Source organism: Microtus oregoni, unplaced genomic scaffold (genome assembly GCF_018167655.1).
Source record: "Microtus oregoni isolate MIOR12 unplaced genomic scaffold, Mior012 000007F_ref0000211, whole genome shotgun sequence".
NCBI classification, from domain to species: Eukaryota; Metazoa; Chordata; class Mammalia; order Rodentia; family Cricetidae; genus Microtus; species Microtus oregoni.
The window spans coordinates 22,123,093-22,142,005 of record NW_024543066.1 but is presented as its reverse complement, the minus strand read 5'-3'; the positions used below and the strand labels follow the sequence as shown (position 1 = coordinate 22,142,005).

The 18,913-nt window shown below is 48.4% G+C and overlaps 1 protein-coding gene across 2 annotated transcripts in view; it reads right to left on the bottom strand.

Moving 5' to 3' along the window:
- Positions 1 to 4,937: 4,937 nt before the first annotated feature.
- Tmem131 (transmembrane protein 131) overlaps positions 4,938 to 18,913 on the bottom strand; it is a 164,122-nt gene continuing 150,146 nt past the window's right edge. Inside the window, exons 32-41 of one of the 2 annotated variants that reach the window (XM_041655933.1) lie at positions 18,348 to 18,526; positions 15,515 to 15,642; positions 12,654 to 12,778; positions 12,336 to 12,485; positions 9,525 to 9,687; positions 8,166 to 8,287; positions 7,970 to 8,066; positions 7,688 to 7,785; positions 6,980 to 7,137; positions 4,938 to 5,953 (exon numbers count right to left, since the gene is read on the bottom strand). In XM_041655933.1, coding sequence (XP_041511867.1) covers positions 5,669 to 5,953; positions 6,980 to 7,137; positions 7,688 to 7,785; positions 7,970 to 8,066; positions 8,166 to 8,287; positions 9,525 to 9,687; positions 12,336 to 12,485; positions 12,654 to 12,778; positions 15,515 to 15,642; positions 18,348 to 18,526 — 1,505 coding nt within the window. In that variant the 3' untranslated portion in view covers positions 4,938 to 5,668. Of the gene's footprint in view, positions 5,954 to 6,979; positions 7,141 to 7,687; positions 7,786 to 7,969; positions 8,067 to 8,165; positions 8,288 to 9,524; positions 9,688 to 12,335; positions 12,486 to 12,653; positions 12,779 to 15,514; positions 15,643 to 18,347; positions 18,527 to 18,913 lie in introns of both variants that reach the window. The other variant, XM_041655932.1, reaches the window with a different exon arrangement.

Below are 18,913 nucleotides of genomic sequence, written 5' to 3'. Positions count from 1 at the left end.
AGTAGGGAGCCTCATCGAACTGTCCTGATTGACAAGGGTCGACGCATCCCGATTGTGGGTGGCATCTTCATGTGGAAAGGGTATTGCAGAAGAAACTATTTCGCCTTTCTTCTCATGGTCTTCTTTCTGGTCACTGAATGGATCTGTTGTTGCTGCTGGTCACTGCAGTGATGGACAACCAGTGTCTCCAAGTGACCATCATGGGCTAAGAAGCAGCCCCTTCAGGAACATCCTGGGACCCTGGTGCCAGGTTGGGACTATTGAATCACTCATCTATTGAGCGACTATGGGTTGTTGTGCGCTCCCTCCTCCCCCAGTGAGAGATAATGATTCTGGGTTAACTTGGACTGCGAAGGCTCCCAGATGCAAGGACCAAGGACTGGGTCCTCAGCGGCTCAGGTGTCATTTGCCATTCTCACCATTTTAAAGCTCACTTGATGAAGAAGGATACATTTTCACATATAGATCTCGGTATGTATGGACGATCTCCTTGTTTGTCTCCTTAATTCTGTTCTAGGGAACCCTGATGAATGCAGTCTGTGACCTGGAGGTGTGAGCCAAATAAAGCCTTCCCTCCAGGCTGTTTATCACAGCAATAAAGTCAGGGAGCCTCTAAGACCCTGAGCCAGCTCTGCCCCACACTGCCCTGCTGGAGCTTCCTCATTTCTTGCGACCGACTGTTCATCTATATTTTCTTGGCCCTAACCTAGTGGTTTTGTAATCCCTCAGGTTAGTTACCAGGCATTCCATCTACTTTTTTCGTTGGAGTCCTGATCTTGACTGGCTGGTCCTTTGAGCCAGGCATCTCTTCCGCTTTCATGAGGTACCTTCCTCCTGCAGATGTCTCTTGACGTAACTGGCTTGCACAGTGTGGTTTTAATCCTGGCTGGACACTGCAGTATAGCTTTTCGGTTGCGGTTGGTATTTTGGATACAGTGGGCGCTGTGGTGGAACTGGGGAGACTTGTCGTCTTTGCATTCCACGGGAGAGCGGGGAAACCAGGGGTGCAGTCCCGTGTGGTGGAGAAACGTGGTGTTGTTATAGAGTATTATTTGAAGATGTGTGACATTTGCTTATGCTGTGGGGGTGGGGTGTTCCTAGTGTGGTCACTCCTACATTAGGAGTGCTGCCCCATTTGGGATGGGGGTTTCCTCTGATGTCAGCTCCGCTACCCCTGAGGTCCTCTGCAGTCTCAGCCTCTGAGGCAGTGGTGCTGTGGATCCAGAGACTGCATGTCGGGGGAATAAGGGGAATGCTAGCACCCCCTCTGTGACTGTCACAGTCAGTCTTGACCAGGACTGCTGGAGCAGGTGTATCAGCGTGTCTGCGTGATGTTTATGGGTGAATGTGTGTGTGTCGTGGAACATTATTTACATGTGTGTAAATAATATTTACATAAACAGATGTGTTACAAGTGTTTATGCTGTGGAGTATTTAATGATGCAAAGATGTGTTACATTTGTTTAAATAAAATGAACCTGGGGTCAGGAGCTTGAGTCAGCAACTACCTGACAGGAAGTGGCAGGGAGGGACCATGTAGCTAGGGTTCTTAAGTGGGGTCGAGCAGAAGGAAGCCCTGTTTTTGGAGAGCTATTTTAGCAGAGGTTAGCCATTTGCTCTCCAGCCTCTCTGAGCGAGCAGAATTTCACCTCAGCCTTTGAATCCTGAGTTCTGAAGTGGGATAGAGATCTAGATGAAGTTCCCTTTCGTTGTAGTGAGGGAGCCGGTGCCCAAGGGAACAGAATTCCCTTCTGGCTCTGGCCGACGCTGCTGAATTGCTGCTGGTAGCTGCGGAGCTGCCCGTAGGACAGCAGCTGTTTAAGGGGCAGCTACTGGATTTAATGAAAAAAAAAAAAAAAACCAACAGTGTGTGTCTGTGTCAGTGTGTGCGTGTGTCTCTGTGTGAATATATGCATTAGCATGTGTACGTCTGCTTCTACATGTCTGTGTCGGGGGAGCTGCATGGCTAGATGCAGCGGTGACCATGGCCCTTCTCTCTCTTGCGCAGTGGCAGTTTCTGCCAGGTGTGGGACCTCCACCAGAGCCGAGGAAAGCTCTCTTCTTATACCAACTTGTACCACACGCCCTTTAGGTGAGGGTGGACATGGCTTTTCTCCCAGTTCTATCTGCTGTGGCGGGCACCACCCCCTGAGAGCCGGGCCAAGTTGCCCTTGGCACTCTGTATGGGCCTCTATATGGTGCTGTTCAAAGCCACTCAGGGCGTCCCTGTGGCAGGGCAGCAGCGTGTTCACCCTACGTTGCCAGTAACAGGTGCTAGGACAGGGAATGGGGGTCGTGGCTAGAGTTTGGGGGCGCCAGTGCTGCCTGGGATCACAGAGCGTGCTGTGGCCTCAGGATGACTTTCTGGTTTTGAGGGCCGTGTCCTCCAATGTCACCACCCCCTCTCCCCCACTTCAGTGTAGGACACTCTCAGGCATGGTTTGCAGGTGCTCTGCTGCTCCACGGTGGGTTTCAGTGGCAGCTACCCATTGCAGGGTCCCGGTGGGACTTGTGTGACTAGGCAGTTTTCTGATGCCCAGAGTCTGGGTAGTGCCCTTCTTCAGATGGTTCTGGGGTACAGCATCTTTGGGGCCACTGAAAGGTAACACGAGGAGAGACCCTTTTCCAAAGCAGCCACTGCACAGATCTGCAAGTGGCTCAAAGCCCAAGAGAGGAAATGCCTGCAGCCATGCTGGGAGCCCCTGTCACAGGAGACACCTTGCTCCCCTGGCTGTGGAACTAGATGGCAAATGGCGGGGTATTTCACCTCTTACTAGGCTGTTCTTCCACCTCAGAGGAGGGTGCTGAGCACATCTGTGTACCTGCCTTGTTCAGATACCTACTGCTGGAAATACCAAGAGAAACACGGGCAACGACTGGAGCTCCCTGGCTTTTCCTTCTTACAAGTGTATGATATTCCTCAAGTTGGCCAGAGATCATTTTATGGGGTGAAAAGCAACCTTAAAAAGGAATAATTTGGCAACCTTAGGGATTCTTAAGAGCAGCAAGTTAGGATCCCCACTGTACCTCAAAGTAGAGCTTTGTGGTTAAAATGTGGGTTTTTTTTTAAGATTTACTGTTTATATGTCCGTATGTGCATGTGTGTATGGCTGCAGATGCCGAGAGGCTGTTGGATTTTTAGAACTGAAGTTACATGTGGTTGAAATCAGTGAGCATTCTTCCTGCTGAGCCATCCTTCCAGCCCTCCAGCCTGAGTGAAGGGAGACCTTTGACCTTTCCTTGGTATAAAGATTGTATGCTTCAAATTCACCCTCATTTTGCAAGTGCACAAGATACCCTGCTGACCACCTGCTAACTACAAGGCAGGCACCAGCTCTCTGCCGTACAGGAAGCCCGCCGTCCCTAAGTGGCAACTCACAGAGGTCTTCCTGGTTCTGATGAACTTTCACGAAAAGCAGGGAAGGCTAGATTCCAAATCACATTATATAGGATGGCTCAGTTGCACAGAATTGCCCGTGGAAGGCTGCTTGATTCACCGTGTAAATGGCCTCAGAACATTTGCTCAGCAGCTGTTACCTAGCTAAAGCTGTTTGTGAAATCCCAGAAATACAGACAAGAAAAGCACACTGGAGCAAGAAGGGCCTCCAGGGAGATCAGAAGCTCCATCAGATTGATAGGCTGTGGTGCACTGCCATTTGTTGCCTGTGTAGACTATGGGCTCTTTCTGGAGAGAGATTTAACATTGGAAAAGGCTCAACGATTTGTTAAAAAAGAAAAATAGGTAGGTGTGTACAAATCTTTCCTTTTGTGCCTTCTAGACACTGCAAATCTCTTCTCTCTCTCTCTCTCCTTTTTTTTTTTTTTTGGTTTTTCGAGACAGGGTTTCTCTGTAGCTTTAGAGCCTGTCCTGGAACTAGCTCTTGTAGACCAGGCTGGCCTCGAACTCAGAGATCCTGTCTCTGCCTCCCAAGTGCTGGGATTAATCTCTTCTACAGTTGGTCCTGGGGCCTGTTTGCAGACGGCATGTGCTGGCATTCTGACATGGTGCTGTCTTCCACCCAGCCAGGTTACAATGCTGAAGGTTTTCTATCTTGGTGGGAAAATGACTTCTTGTAATTGCCTCTCTCCCTTACCCTCAGTCAACTGCCCCCAAGTACAGAAGCCCAACACTGGGCATTCCTGTAGGTGGTCTCAGGCCCTTTCTGTGACCAACTTCTTTATACCTGCTTCTCTTGCGGAACACACCTGTGTATGTGTGGTATGCGTGTGAGTGTACAGTACATGTGCGTGCATGTGTATGAGGTTTGCCAGGCATCTTCATAGTCCACTTGATTTGCTAAGGCAAGTTTCTCAGTGAACCTGGAGCTAGTGCGGTTGGTCCTTGGGGGTTCAGGACAGGGATTCCAGGCGGCTACCACACCTGCCTTACATGGCTCGTGGAAGTCCTGGGGACCTGAACTCGGCCGCAGTGCTTTATGTGCCCAGCCCCTGCTCCCTTCCTTGTTCCCTCTAGCCGCCTGCAGCAAACTCCTGGGTCAGGCAACAGCGCCTCCCAGCTGGCTGGAGGCCCTTTGGAGAAGGGCAACTGGAGTGGATCTGATCGCTGACCACTCGGCTGGGAACTCACGGCCTCTTAGAGGCTGAGTGCACAATGGGGAAACCCAAGGCTTCAGATGCGGCTCACACAGGAATAGTCAAGAGTCTTGGCCACTTTGTTCGTAGGCTGTTCTGTTTTGGCTAGAGGTGGAGGAAAAGCCTCTCCCTGGATGGATCTAAACAGGCTTCTGGGTAATTTTCTATCAGGGATCTTCCATGGTCACCAGGAAAATTTTTAGCACCACAGCTGCCTGTAGCTGTGAGAAACCAGATACCACTTTAACCTGTGAACTCCAAAGTGCCACGCTACGACACCACGACCCTCCGTGGTGTGAAATGCATACTGCATATTAAGAAAACCGAACAAAACAATTCGAGGCTTTTGAAAAAAGCATCATTTATTTCAAAGTACAACACAAAGTTGTATTTAAGAAATACACAATCTTGTAATGTCAAGACTTGGCTATGTGCATTTCAGTCCCTCTTTAAAATAAATTCAGGTGTACAAATGGTACACACCTCAAGTACAAACAGCACAGAAATGCGTGCGGTCTCCACTGGATGATCTACATTCAGCCACTGCTCTTACGCTGGCTTACGTTTCGTAATCTGCTTTTACACCAAGATAGCCTTACTTTAAAAAAATACTCTGTATTTTCAGCACAAAGTCCTCATACATTTTTAAAATTAGATCTTGGCGCATAATATTGTGAAATTATTAAAAACCAAACTTGGTAATTTAGTAAAATTGTCACATGCCAGGACTTGTCAATCAACTCAAATTACTCCCTTAACTGTAATGCCAAATTTGTGTTCTTACAGATAAAGAAAGCAGGGAAGAGACAGGTGGGGAACTGGGCGAGTCAAGATTTCAGATGGACAGGCTGTAGATTGTGGCTGAGTCCAGACTTTTGTCTACAAGCACAACAGCAAATCTCAGAGTATCATAATTGCAAGAAAGATCTGAAAGGAGCGAGTGGAACGAGCCTGCCCTGCAAAGAGGAGGGAGGGGGAGAGGGAAGCGACAGCAGTGAGGGCCTTCGACGATGTCTTGGAAACTGGCATATCATGATCTAGATGAGGGGCCCCCACTTTTGTTTTTTGCTTAATTTTAATTTTCATGAGGGAAGTGCGAATTAGACCAAGGGTCAGAGCTTCTTCTTCCAATTGTGGGGCTCCATATCCGCCAGGGGTTATAGGTCTGTCCCAAGTCGTCAGCTGGAGCAGAGGCGGAAGGAGCGTGGGCAGTGGTGGAGTTTTCCGTGCCCATGAGGCCGATGCTGGACAGCGTGTTTGCTGGAGTGGTGAACGGAAGGGCACTGCTGAGGTTGCTGGACCAGATTGAGCTGCTAAACGGAGTGGTGGACCACAGGCCACTGGCATTGCCAAGGATGGACTGCGACAAAACAGAGACCCAACGGTGAGCATGAGGTGGGCCCAGCAGCAGGGACAGGGCAGGATCATACATGAATGGAGTGGCCCAGACTTCTCTTGTTTTTATTTATTTTAAAGCATATTCCATATATTAGCCACAGCGGGATGTGAGCAGGTGTTGTGACATTTCATGAAGGCTGGTGAAGCCCAGCAGGTGGACCCAGCACGGTCAGCCTGCTTTTTATGCATAGGTGTCCTTGGGGCACAGGCACCTATGTGGGTCCTGACTTTGACCAAGATGCAAAGCTAAACATGTAGCGTGGGAAAGAGGCTTGCAAAGCTTCAGGACAGACTGATGACTACCTGCTGTGTGCAGAGAATGATTAAGGTGCTGTAGAAAACGATGCCAGAATTATTACCTAGGAGGCAGGTTTTGGGCTCCTTAGCAGGCAAACCTATAAAGCTCATGCATTTTCCACCTACCACTCGTGTGTGGTTTAGGGTTTTCTGAGGCAAAGTTGCAGCTAGATCATATATATATATATATATATATATATATATATATATATATATATTTTGGTGCCATTGTTTTGTGAAGGATGAACTCATTTTCTTGGCAAGAGAACCTTTTTGGAGCATAATGTCTACAGAAAATTTAGCTTAGAAGCAAATGTACAGAGATGCTGAAAGAGAAGTGTTTCACAGAGACAAAGTACACGCGACTCCCCAGCTTGCCATGGCAGGGTGGGGCCATGCCGCTTGAGCCTTGGATGGCGGAGTCACACCTGGGCTCTAGTTCACCAGGAGGAAAGAGGCTTACATCTGTAAGGAGGAAAGCCGGGACCTGACTGCGCTGTTCAGTTTCTCGTAGTGTCCCAATTAATGTGTGTGAAGGGCACAGTGGCCATGGGACAGAACATGAGACAACAGTGGAACCCGAAATGTGGCCTTTCCTATGCATGGTGCTCTTTGCTGTTTGAGGCTACAGCACAGTCCAAATGAGGGCAACACTGGGAAAGAAGAGGAGGGATGGAGTGTGAGTACTCACAGTGGCTGTGTGGGTTGGTGAGCTGGAACTGGCTGGCCAGGACGGGCTGGGGTCTGTTGCTGGAGAGTCCCAAAGGTAGGAGGGGCCGCTGTTGAATTCATTCCAACTTCTCTGGGATGACTGACTGCAAGATCTCGGCAGCCCGAGTTTGCTGAAAACTGCTGAGATACGAGAGAGTGGGTCAGGTCCACTGCAACCGCTGGGATGAGATGGCGCACCAGTGCTGCCCACACTCCTCGTCAGCTCCCACCACATTTTGTGGTGTTCTAGGATGTTCCCAGCATCTCAGGCACAGGGCACACGATCTGAACATATAACTCATGACTAGATGACACCAGATGCAACTGTCCAACACCGACCTTGTGACTAATGCAAACTCACACTGTGCCTGGAAGACATAGGCGCTCTTTTAGAAGCTCTTAGGTCTGTGCTGGGCACAGCTTGACTGTGGCACCGTGTCCTGCTATGCACTGAGCAGGGGTATCAGGGAGGACCCTTCCACATGGCTGCTATGTTGCATGCTGGGTTCCCAGAAGCCCTCTACCACAGCAAAGTCCAACCTGCACCCGAGAGCTGCACATAACTGAGCAGCAGCTGATGCAAGTGGAAAAGATATTCCTTGCCTCGATGGCTGCCACTTCTCTACAAAGTGTCTACCTGTCAGACAGATACTTCCTGTCTATAGGCTTCCTAGGGTTAAATACTTACCACCTGTTAGGTTAAAAGAATTTCCAAAGGCCGAGAACGAATTGAGGGGGGTGAAGTCGGGGCTGCTTGGATTGCTGACAGGACTCCACAAACCCGAGCTGAATAGTATGAGGGAAAATACACAAAATGGATGATGGTTAGTGAAATGGGCCCATCTCCCAGCTTCCCAAGGAGAGACTCAGATATGGAAGTAAAGATAAAGGGATGCTGCGTATGTAGGAAAAATGCCCACTTAACCCAGAGAATCTCAACTTCTCTATGGAGGAAGAGTGGGCCACATACCTGTCTGAGCCATCGCTGTCAACAGGAATGTGAGAAATGCCAAGGCTGCTGGAAAAGTCTGATTTGTTTGAAGACATTTTAGAAAAGCCATTCCCTCCTGCAACAAGGACTCTGCATCAGTGCAAGACAAAGCTGGACAAAGCCCACCCGTCACACCCACTGTTCAGGTGTCACAGGCCATGGAGAGGTCACTCACCTGGGCTCTTGTCATAGCCTGCGGTGACTGCAGCAAAGGTGGGGTTGCCATTCTTGCCCGGGAGAGAGGCAGCCTTTGTCAACTTGCTTTTGCTCCCACTGGGCTGCTTTGCTTTTGTGTCACTTGAGTAAGAAGGAAAGAGAGTGCTCCCTCACTGGGGGCCCCCAGCAAGAAGGAAAGAGAGTGCTCCCTCACTGGGGGGCCCCCAGCAAGAAGGAAAGAGAGTGCTCCCTCACTGGGGGGCCCCCAGCAAGAAGGAAAGAGAGTGCTCCCTCACTGGGGGCCCCCAGCAAGAAGGAAAGAGAGTGCTCCCTCACTGGGGGGCCCCCAGCAAGAAGGAAAGAGAGTGCTCCCTCACTGGGGGGCCCCCAGCAAGAAGGAAAGAGAGTGCTCCCTCACTGGGGGGCCTCCAGCAAGAAGGAAAGAGAGTGCTCCCTCACTGGGGGGCCTCCAGCAAGAAGGAAAGAGAGTGCTCCCTCACTGGGGGGCCTCCAGCAAGAAGGAAAGAGAGTGCTCCCTCACTGGGGGGCCCCCAGCAAGAAGGAAAGAGAGTGCTCCCTCACTGGGGGGCCTCCAGCAAGGGGAAGCAGGAGCAGCAGACACCTGGGGTGGGGTGCTGCTTCAGACCCGGGATGATAGCCCAGGATGGCTCAGAGCTCAGCTAAGCCGTGGGCAACACAGCTTAATCACACAGATAATTAGGGGTTTCTGAGAAAGCTAGGAAAGAGACCAGGGCGGGTATCACAATTTAGGGACATGGAAAAGGTGGAGATCACATTTTAAAAAATCTGAAGGAGGCCACCTAGCAAAGAAACCTGTCAGAACATCAGCTAACTGTTGGCGCTGACAGACAGGACGGGTCCATTCTCAGCCTCCTTCCCCTGGACATGATTACAAACAGTGAGGGTCCCAGGCAAGTCAGGCCCCACTGCTCCATCGGTCACTGCCTCAGCTCTGGAAGCAGCAGGAAGTGAGCCTGTATGGTACAGAGACAGTGTTGGCCTCTGAGCACATGTCGCTTACACTGCACCTTATACAACAGTGACAGACCCTTCTGGCTACCAAGCCACATACTCTGAGGTCTTCAATTCACTGTTGTCCTTTAGGTTAAAGCATTCAGTTGCTGGAATGCTTGCCTGGCTCTTGGATGAGAACATGATTCTAGAACACTTAACAGACTTGTATATCTACAGGTAAGATCACTGCTGGGGTCAGGTGCCTAAACAGGAAAAGCTGACGCCAGGAAAAAAAAACCTTAGGATTGAAAAATGCGGTCTGTTAGCTGCAACAAACCAAGTGTGTGTTGGCCAAGTGTGTCAATGACAACCAGGTGATGTCAGGTGTGAGCAGCGAGCCTACCTGCTGGAGCTGTTGACAATGCTGCTGTAGCTGCCACGGGATGTGAAAGGGCAGGGAGCGGTGGGCGGAGATGGTGAGGCCGGTGTTGGTGAGGTCTGGTGTTGTTTTAAGAAAATGTCTGCATTGAGGGTTTGCAGAGACAGTTTATAAAGACTGTCAGTAGCTGGAAATGAACAAAAGGTCCCATTAATGTGGCATTTTAATCTGGACTCCTCAAAAATCAGTTGTTTTTGATATTCTAAAAATATGAAATTCAACTGCTTCTATAAAGAGAAAAATTAACTTTTTGTTTTTTCTAACTTTGGAGCCTGTCCTTGAATGCTGTAGACCAGGCTGGTCTTGAACTCACAGAGATCCATCTGTCTATGCCTTCTGAGTGCTGGGATTAGAGATGTCTGCCACTACCACCCAGCTCAAGTTAAGACTCTGCATTCCATCTAAAGGTTCCAAAGAGAAAGAGGAAACTCGAATCTCTGTGTCCTTGGGCTTTCAAGGAATGCAAGCACTTGCTTGCCCACCCACCCTCACTCTTGACCACAGAGGTGGCTGACCTCTCTGTAGCTGATCTGCTGTTATCGCAAATGGTGTGTGTATGTGTATATATATATGTATATGTATGTGTATGTATGTATATGTATATATATATATGTGTGTGAACTTCTTGCCTGAGTTGTTCAGAATCCAGTATGCTTATCCCACACATTGCTGTTGAAGGGACTTCCGTACAAATGCACAGACCCTTTCCTGTTCACTTCTGTGTGGCACCTTCTCTGACCTTCCTCTGGTGAAAAGTCAGTACTGGGAGTAGGCCACGCTCTGGTTTGGCTTGGGTAGGAAATCTGTCCAAAGGTTCCTGTGTTGGAGGCTTGGTCCACAGCAGTGCTCAGTGTGAGGGCTGTCAGTGGAAATTGGGGTGTGACCTTGAAGGGCACATTTCCCCTGTACCCTCTTCTCTCTGTTCCCAAGCCGCCAAGAGCTGAGCAGCTTTGCTACAGACCTAAAAGCGACAGTCAGCTGGCAGGGGCTGACTGCCACTGTGAGCCCAGGTTTCTTCTCAGGTATTTTGTGACAGTGCAGACAAACTGCCTAGCATCCTCTGATGGCTTCTTTCTCCTGAGCGCTGTCCAGGGGAAGCTGTGTGTGTGGACAGAGGAGGGGGAGGGAGAAGCACTGAAGGTGGACTTGACAATTACAGATGGAAAGAAACTGAGAGACCAGAACAAGGCTTCTGGAATAGGGCCCGAAGCTAGAGAAGAGAGGAGTCCAAACCTCACGTCATTTCATGCAGGTAGAGAACCGCCCCTACTCCCTGAGGTGGTCCTGGTGCCATAAGAATCAGACTGAGTGAGGAAACGAGCAGTGCTCCTCTCCACAGCCTCTGCCCCGCCTCCAGGTTCCTGCCGGGACTGCCTTTGTGCAGACTATATGCAAGTGTAACAAACCATTTCCTCCCAAGTTGCTTATGGTCATGGTGGTTCTCACAGCAATAGAAACCCTGATCAAAACAAAGTTCCAGCTAAGGGCTGCCAAGTGGATACACGGCATACAGTTCCTGCCATAACTTTGTCCCGACTCAGACTTAGTGCGATCTAAGATCAAAGGGAGGAGCAGGAAGAATGGAAACGAAGGCAGTGGACGTGTCAGAAAGGAACCATGACAGCATGAACTGGACACTCTTTTCAGAGGCAGAGCAGCCTTCCTTGGTAGAGCTATGCAGTGAGGCTGGTGGGGAGAAGAGGCAGCAGGCCAAAGTTTTCTCTAACTAGAAAAGCACAAAGGGTGGCACAGACACGGGCCTTGGTATCAGGTTCCCTCAGTCGGCCAAGGAGCTCTGGCTGAGAAAAACTTGGCAGAAGCTGCGGAGCCCTTCTCCTGTTGCTTCCCTCCTGAGGCACACACCTGAAGTCTCTGGAGCTGGAGCCTACTGCCCTACCCCCGTGGATGCCGCTGGCTAGGGTCGGTGTCTAGAAGGGGAATCCCACTTCTCTGGTGCTTGGTTCCATGGAGTTGTTCAGATAAGTCAAAGAGCTTCATCTACTAGCCTCAGAACAGTCCTCTGAAATTGAACCCGGAGACCACAATCCTGCTTCCTTGATGTAAGTCAAGGTCAAAGGCCCAGCTAAGGGCTCCAGGGCCCTCTAAGGATGCAGTCATTCTCCCAACAGGGATGCACCACCAGTTCCAGGCCCCTGAATGACCAGACTTGTGAGGACATCTCACTACCTTGTGGCAGCAGACTCCATGGAGCATTTTGTCTGGTAAAAGCGGCCTGCTTGGTGAGTATCTTCCCCCACCCAGCCCAGCTCTTAGGACAGTGGTTCTCAACCTCCCTAGTGCTGGGGCCATTAGTAACAGTTTCTCATGTTGTAGTGACCCCCAACCATAAAATCATGTTAGCTGCTACTTCATAACTAATTTTGCTAATATTATGAATCATAATGTAAATATCTAATATGCTACCCCCGCGAAAGAGTTGTTCAACCCTCAAGAGGTTGCAACACACAGGTTGAGAACTACTCTCTTAGGACCTCTTTTTTTTGGTTCTTTAGTCTCCATGTCAGGCTGGAAGGGCAAAGACTTCTACCCTACTTTAGTAAAGCGAGCTTACCAAATCTGAGTCAAGGTTAGGGGGAGAGTGAGAGACCTCTAGATAGCCTTGTGTTGGGAAGCTGGGAGTGACTGGCCAGACAGATGCACTCTGAGCTCTTGTTGGCTATAGTGGGCCACCTACAACGTCTCTTCTAGAAACAACTTCCCAGCCTGCAGCATCTGGAGCACACGGAACACAGCGACTTCTAAACCCATACTTACAGCTGCTGGGCTTGTGAACTGGCACAGCATCCCACTCTGGAGGAGGAGAGTCTTTTTCACCCTCTGAGCTACTGGTGTTTCCTAGTTCTTGACTGCTGGGGAGGAATTTTGAAAGGGCAACTGGCCTGTTATCCACTAACTTACTTGTACCTGCACGGAATTCAGAAAGGAAAGTTAATGGGGGGAGGTTTTTCTTTCATGAGTCTGCTTCAATAAATCTTCAACCTGGCCTTGGCTTTTTATATGACTAGCAGCTACAGATGGGCTACTAGCCACTAGGTAGTTATGAAAACATCTCTGTGATCGACATGACAATACCTTTCGTTTTCTGTGGATTTCGTGATTTGGTTCCACTTGTTAGTGTAGTTGGAAGAGGAATCTTGGTTGGGAGATTTCTACGCTGTTTATTTTCCAGTGAGGGAGTATATGGTAGCTCGAAGGAACTGAAAGACAAATGAGGATGGCAGACATCAATTTATCCTGTTGTTTGTAGCAAGGATGTGCGTCACTAAGAGCATAATCACACCACAGTTCAACTACAGGCCTTATTAAGAGGCTTTCCTGAGGCATCGCCTGCCCAGTTCTGCACCTGGGACTCTCAGCTCTAAATGTTCTGGAACTGCTGGTGTGTGTGTGTGTGCACCCGTGTACTTGAGGGTCTAACCTCTGCAGTCTTGAGTGTAGGCAGTATGCTGAGGGCATATTTGGAGACAGATGAAGGGTTTGAATGCCTGCTTTGGGAAATGTGTGCATGAACTTGCTGCATGGAGTCAGCAAGGGCAGCTGTGCTTTGGATGAGCCTTTCCAAGACATGTGCTACCATGAGGCTCCTAAATGTATTCTCCAACAGAAATCTGACAAGAGCAGGAGCCAATTTCCAGTCACTGCAGAACTAGACAGCAACTCAAATAAGGTAGCAGGAGCAGTACCACCTGTGGGTGACAAAGGTGTTCTTTACAAAGCTGTTTCTGTGACACCCACCAAGGTCAGGCTTTGGACTTGGGAATCTGGCCATACCTAGGCAGTGGCTCCTGGGGCGGAATCACCAGTGCTGGCTGTTAATGTCAGAAGAACCGACAGCTTGGCTTTTGGGCACAAATAGGCAAAGCCTGTGCACATTTTATTTTCTCTTCCAGGGCTGGGCACTAAATCTAGGGCTTTGTGTGCATGTTAGTTACTCTCGCTACCACTGAGCTACAGCCTCAGCATTTTCTTTAAGACAGAGACCTATTGAGTCACTCAAGTTGGCTGTGAAGCTGCTGTGCAGCTCAGGGTAGTCCCTGAGTTTTGAGGCTCTTCACCCTTTGACTAGCTAGAAGTAACAGATGCACAAGCACACTCAGCTTTGCACGGGTATTTCTGGGGCTGGGCCTCTCAGGTTTACTTGAGTATGCTTCCTGTCCAACCCTTGTGTGTGTGACCTCCGCCCTGCTCTGGCCTTCACATTCTTTATATCCCTTCATCTTGAGTCCACTCTCAACCCCATTTCTCATTTCTAGGATGCTGCCAATTTCTAGGAAAAAAAATTAAACACTGTGCTGATTCATATATAGTTCAAAGGTTCAAACAGTTCCAACTCCCCAAATCTGGTGGCCCCCAAATACTCACGACTCCCCTACAACCGGGCAAAGCATGACTTCACAGAGAGCACACACGTGTTGAAGGAACGTGTTTTGCTATATTTATAAAGGGACTAAGTTCAAAGGATGTCTGTTTTTGCATACTTCACAAAATTTTCTTTTTTTTCTTTCCTTTTTTTGGAGGCAAGGTCTCACTATGTTGCCCTAGCTGTTTTTCAATGCACAAAAACTGCCTGCCTCTGCCGCCCAAGTGCTGAGATTAAAGACACGTGGCACCAGGCCAGGCTCCGTAAGTATTTCCGAAATTAAAGAGATAACCAAACCAACCAGATGGTCTCTGTTAGCCCAGATAAATAAAAATTTAAGTAGTATAACAAACTGAAACAAAACCAAAATAAAACAAAACACCAAAACCACCATTTACGGGCAAGACTACAAATACCACAGTGCTACATAAGCTTCTTTCTGACCTTCTTCCACTCCTGGCTGGCATACTTATTTTAAAATTCAACATTCTAAAAATGGCAGAAGACTCTGAAGACACAGGCACCCAGCCCCTGGTGGAGGCTGGGTAGGTTATATTTGGGTACATCATCTAGAACTGTGGGGGTGTCTGTTTTACAAACTTAACTCTGACACTGTAAAATTAATACGCTTTTAAGAGAAAAGGGTGTCAAACTATTTTATTTTTTGCTAATTCAAAATTCCTAAATTAAGCCAGATGGTTTCCAGAAAAAAATTAAGCCTTTTAAGTAAAATGGACAACAGCCAACTGACTTGAAGTGATTCCATCTACAAGGGCGAACTAGAAAGGTGGTTCAGATCTAAACAGTTTTCAAGATTGGATCTAATAATAGTCTACTCATTTAGTGGGGAAAAAAAACCAGACAACAGCAGTCATGTGGCTCAGGCATCGGGATGGGGGCAGCCATCTTGACAACAGCAGCTCGAGGGTAATATCCGAAGCCTCCCTCATGAATAAGGCTCAGGCTAACAGTGGCAAGACAAGTCTTTGCCCTTCCCTCCTTCCCACATCACTTCTCCGTCAGCTTCCACGGTGCTAACACTGAAATTAGTTTATCAGAAAGACACTATCCCTCCCTGTTCAATGAAAATAGGAGTAAATCTTAGTCAACAACCCAGCAGCTCACACATTCATTTTCTTGGTGAAGAGTCTAGAGAAAGCCTCCCTAAAAGGTCTGCCCTGTGGGTACTGGAATTCTTCCACGGTCGAGTGTCTCATCCCTACAGCTGACACCTCCCTGAACATGTTTTAGGTAAGAGTAAGCTCTTCCAAGGTCTACAGCACAGAATTCTATATCCCAACTGCATCCCTGGTTACTGACGTAGCAGGCTCCAAGCTGCTCTTGAGAAAAGTTGTAGACTCCTGCTGTAGCTGAACCACCGTTCATTCCCTCTGCACAACTGAGAGCGATTAGGGTCTCAGCCTGGGAATAAATTAACCCAAACTCTTACAACAGATTGCTAACCCTGCCCTCTACACATCTGGTGCCAGAAGCAGGTGGAGGTCCCTACCCAGCACATCAGAACCCAAGGAGCATAACACAGCCCTTGGCTTTTGCGGCCCAAACCACTCACCTGCCTTTCACATCTGCTGGGGTTTCTTTCTTAACATTTAAAAGCTTTTTGCTTTTTTGCTTCACTTGAGACATTTCGCTTTCGTGTTTTTCTGCCATGGCTTGTTTTCCCTTTTGCTTTTCTGTATCCTGTAAAAGATGCAAATGTAGTTGCTCAGAAAGATTAATAAAATGACTGAAAATGTTTTTTGAGACGAAGACACAAAATCTAAGGAAACAGCTATTATATGTCAAATATGTAGAAATAACAATCCCCTCTTTTTCAGAGAGAGCCTCACTGTGTAGCTCCTTGCTGGCCTGGAACTTTCTATGTAGATCAGGCTTGGCCTTGAGTTCAATGTTCATCTGGGCTTCCTAAGTGCTGGGATTAAAGCTGCATACCACTACGCCTGTCCCCCTAAACTCCTTTCTTGAAATCTGTTACAGCTGTCAATTTGCCAGCTGTTTTTAACCTAATGTAATTGTATTCTGATGACTCTGAATTATAAAGGTCATTTAGTTTTATATGCATGTCCTAACAAGAGGTGGGCAGTGGTAGCACCAATTAGTAGGAAGTAAAACTTTGTCTCTACTTATAAGAAAAATCCAGCAAAGACTATGTTACAAAGCCAAAGCTCAGACCAGGAGAGCGTCAGGGAGGCACCTTGCATGCTCACACCTAGTCGTCCACTGCAGCTGGCCACAGTGCTGTGGTGTATGTACAGCTCTCCACCCTCTCCACCAGGAGGTGGAGCATGCATATCCATTCACCTCTTCAGCTCACATTTACTGGCTTATCACCTGTATCACCTTAGTGCCAGGCAGCGGGGCCATCAAATCTAGAGGGAGACACACATGGCAACAGTGTTGCCAGAGCTGTGAAAATGTCCCCAGGTCATAGCAGAGCATGGAGGATTTGTTATGCCCAGCTTGACTGAGCAGCCTTGCCTGGGCAGGCAATCTAAGCTGTATTGTAAAGCCCATGCTACAAAACTGGCCATTGCTGTTTCTGGCCCTCAGCCAGACTGGAAAACATGCAATGAGCATTTCTGAAGTAATGTGATGTGTTAACATATCCACATATGAGCCTAGAGGAGCTGTCTCCTGACCAGGCTGTGAATCCACTCAAAGACTGCTGAAGCTGCCTGGGGAGCTATACACATTGTGGGCAGTGTACAAAAACAACCTGGTTCATCACTGACCCAGGGTGCCTGGGCCCATGGGCAAAGTGGTCAGCCATGGGTGTGGGGTCAAGCATGGGAGAAGTATAACCCACCATCAGTCCAGCCTCAGTGTGGTTAACATGCAGCCTAAACTTAGCAAGTCATTTACTTAGCTGTTGACAGTAAATTAATCTGGTCCCCCTTCTACCTATCCTATGCCTTCAGGGATTATTTAGAATCATTCAAGTACTTTCTGAAGAATCTGTGGTTGGTTGTAGGGCATAGAGCAAGAGCTCTCTTGAAGGTTGTGCACCATCCTTTAAGAGCGGAGATACCGCTCTCCAGCCCAAGAGCTCGTTAAGAAAAGAGCAAGGCTTTCTGTCCAGCATTGCTACCCAAGTGCCTGGCACTTAGGTGTTCAATACACATTTGGTCAAAGAATGGGTAGAACAGGGATGCCATGATATGGACAACCCACACACTGAGACCAGTCATTAGTAAATACAGAGTGCTGGGCAGCAGGAATAAAGTCCATCTAAGGGAAGACTAGCCAGGAATGGGACTTAGAAGGGTGAGCTCAGAGTCTTGTCAGTGAGGAAGCAAATGATATAGAGGATGTGGGAACAGAAGGCATGAACAAGCGAGGTGGGAATGATGCTGATGGAAATAGAGAGCATGATGGTGGCTGAGTTAGCCAGAGAAGAGACATTGAGAGTGATGGGGAAAGAGGCTGGAAGGTAGGCAGGCAAAGTCCTGGGGTGAAAATGCTCTCCAAATACTGACACTGCTGGGACTCCACTCAAGGCTAGTAGCAGGTACCCAGTTTCTCTGATTATTTGCTAACACAGGAACCAAGTTCAATGGCCCAGTACAAATTACAAATCATATGAAAGTAGACAGAGCACTAGGCCAACTGCAAGGAAATGCAAGAGGGGACAGGAGGACCTATGTGAGATGTTACTTGTGTGCCTGATGTAAAACATTAAATCACCCAGTGGACACAGATGGGCCAACAGATGGAAACCAGAAGCCAGATTCTGGTCCCTAAGTATTAAGTACTGCACAGACCATCTTAAATCTGAATACACTCACTGAAAATGGAAAATGCCACGGTACGGTCAGAGCCTGTCTTTCTGCACAGCCTTTACAACTCACACTGCTCGACTGTGCATGGCTGTGACATGCTAGTTGTTCAGCAGTATTATTTTGAATGTTAAATCACCCATCAGCTGCGGACTCAAAGGATGGGACATGCTCTCCATGTGCTGATGTGTACTGGAATGGGCTCTGGTTCCAGGTGACCACTAATGGTATCTGGGCCCTACTCCCTCTGGGAGTCACTGCTGCCCCTACCTGGGCGGTGAGCTGTTACTAAAACCCTGTTTCCAGAAAAACTACACTGAATGGGTTCAGGTATTTCCCTCTGTGATGGTAAAGCTGGGGACAGATCTCACGCAATAGTGTGATTACTATCCTGGCTGCTCTCCAACTTTTCAGCAGTGTCTGAGTTTCTAAGTAATATTTTGGAAGGCTCTTCATCATATCCCAGAGCTAGGGTGGTTTCTGCAGGGAGAAGGGTGTAGGCATGCCTGAGAACACCGAGGACACAAGTTTAGTAGGAGTGACAGGGTACATGAGACATTAGTTTGTATGAGCTCGGTGGCCTGAGGTCTCCACAGAGCACCCACATACCTCCCTGAGGAGTGGTTCTGTGTCGGGGTTGGAGGTCTCTGTGGTGGTGGAGGAGCTGTCATCATCAGCCAGGGTGTCCTTTAGCTCGTCCTCCTGGGACTTTCCCTTTGTCCTCTTCTCCTTCTCTTCTTGCTTCTTTGGAGGCTTAGCCTTGCGTTGTTGAAGAGATTTTCCTTTCCCTGGGGATGGAAAGTCAGAGTGAAAACAAAGCTTGATCCAAACAGCTTCAAACCCAAAGCCAAATTTGTAAAGTTTTGTTTGGGAGAGAAGCTAGATTCTTCTTTCTCCACTTTTTCCCTTCTTGACTTAAAGTTATCCAAATTGGGGTTGGCTTTGTGAGGAGTTTGAGTGGCAGCCGATACGCACTGGACTACACTCCTCTTACAGGTACAGTTTGGGGAATATGCAGAGACTTGGCCGATCTAGCAAACTGGTCTGAAAATATCTGCCAGAAAGTGACAGAGCTTTGAAAAAAATCATGGGCACTTCTGGAATGTGTGGGGTGACAGAATGTCAGGGGTGAAACTATACGATGAACCTCTCTGTGCATCACCTGGAGGTGCTAA